The sequence below is a fragment of the Spea bombifrons genome, chromosome 2, assembly GCF_027358695.1.
Source record: "Spea bombifrons isolate aSpeBom1 chromosome 2, aSpeBom1.2.pri, whole genome shotgun sequence".
Lineage (NCBI taxonomy): Eukaryota > Metazoa > Chordata > Amphibia > Anura > Pelobatidae > Spea > Spea bombifrons.
In genome coordinates, this window is record NC_071088.1 from 90,363,630 (window position 1) to 90,365,552 (window position 1,923).

Sequence of the window (1,923 nt, forward strand, 5' to 3'; positions counted from 1 at the left end):
GGGACGGTGCCCAGCGACTTCAGCCTTCATCTACAGAAAGTGCAAATCATGTACACCAAAAGTTACGAGAAAACCCCACTAGCCCTATACCCCATGCGCACCCTCCCTCTCATGGAAAAGAGCCCAAATCTACCACAGCTAATAATCACGGACATCCAGAAGATTCACAGCGGGCTGAAAAGACCCTCGATGTAAAATTAAACCACCCGGTAACAGGGAGTGCTGTAAAAATAAAAAGGGCTGCTCCAAAAGAAGACACCAGTGTAGTGGTAAGACAATTTGTTTTACCAATTATGTTTATATGTTGGACTAAGAGATATTTAATGTTTAAAGTAAAATTACATTTCTGCATAAAGTGTGGAGTTTATCAATGGGGAAAGAGTCGACAATTGATACTTTGGGGGGGAAAGACTCAATTTTTTAGTCGAAGAACATACTCTCTGTAAGGTAATACTTGGCCTCTCTAAGTGCTAGCCAGCAGAAAATGAATTGTTTCCCTCTGTATGTATCCTTTAAAAAGCAATCTGACTTAAGAAAGCTCAGGGGGTCGGGAATGGCATATAAATGGCATGGTTTCTCCCTTCTCATCCCTCCCTGAAAAAACTGCCTGAAGAAGTAATGGGAGAAATGTCTTAATGGAGAGGAACGGACGAGCGCATTCAGGGAAAGCTAAAATGGTTGCTCCGTGGCACCGTTTGAGTGTGTGTGTGTATATGTATGTATGTATATATATATATATATATATATATATATATTAATTTATTTATTTTTTAAATATGTAAAGATCAGTTCAGTTTCAACTCTGCGAGATGCTGTTTAGTTTGTCAGACATGTTTTGCTAAAATATTTTTTCCTCCATCCAGAACGATCTGAAACCTACAGAACCAAAAAGGAAAATCCAGCATGTTACCTGGCCGTGATGTGTGTGCATCCAAATTGCAGGGTCATACCCTGGGACTTTATGGTTTCATCTCTTCACTGTTGGTCGCAGAAGTTGTAGATGCAAAATACTGCCATAGGCGAGGTTTTTTGTAACATGAACTCTTCTGTTAATGGTGCTTGAATGGAAACAGGGCAGTGTTTTTCAGCTAAATGATTTCTGTAAGTGATGATGTGTTTAGCAGACATGATACAACCACACAGCATCTGTTCGTACAAACTTTGGTAACAGTCATTATTTATATACCAACATGCCATTGTATGTGTGAGGCAAGGTGCAGAAACACAAAAGTTAATAAAAAGTAGAGTGGAGACTGTTCTTAGATTTTAGAAAATACTAGAACACCTACAAACATGTATATTTTTAATATATTGTAAGAGGAGTTTGGGCAGCCATGAACTCCTTGAACTTCCTTTTTTTGGATGGATTTGGAAAGTGGTGAAATATTGCTGGTTTGTTAACAGGAATCAAAGGAAATAAACACATAGATACGTGCCTTTTCTTTGCTTTGCTGAACTGTTTTATTGCTATGTTAAATGTCTCTACTATGCTCCATTCCTGTTAGAAAAAAAAAAAAAAATTCAGCGAGAGCTAAGATTATTTCTGTACACGGGCTACCATGCCATTATACCGTACATCTCCAAGCCATGGAAAACAGTGAGCAGGGGCCAGGGACGTAAACATTGCTTCTATGCATGACTGCATTTAGTCATATCATACATGTGATCAACATTTTGTTCTTCTAGAGACCTTTGGGAAGATGATGGACGGACCCACACCAAACAAGGCAGTCTTGTTTGTGTCTTGATTTCTTAAAACAATTTCTGTCTTTTAATCTGCTTATGAATGAGAAGAGGACACATGAATGTTTGTAAAAATGCTGAATTCTCACCTCTCATGTACAGGTTACAGTCACCCATCACATATGTTTTTCCTTGTTGGAAACATTTTATTCTAGGCAGATTTGAAACATTGGAATGTAA

The 1,923-nt window shown here is 38.3% G+C and overlaps 1 protein-coding gene across 1 annotated transcript in view; it reads left to right on the plus strand.

Moving 5' to 3' along the window:
- Positions 1 to 1,442, plus strand: part of C2H2orf49 (chromosome 2 C2orf49 homolog) — a 4,149-nt gene extending 2,707 nt beyond the window's left edge. The window contains exons 3-4 of the mRNA XM_053455143.1: positions 1 to 269; positions 864 to 1,442. The exon at positions 1 to 269 is cut by the window's left edge and continues 92 nt beyond it. Coding sequence (XP_053311118.1) covers positions 1 to 269; positions 864 to 920 — 326 coding nt within the window. The 3' untranslated portion in view covers positions 921 to 1,442. The remainder of the gene's footprint in view (positions 270 to 863) is intronic.
- Positions 1,443 to 1,923: the final 481 nt, after the last annotated feature.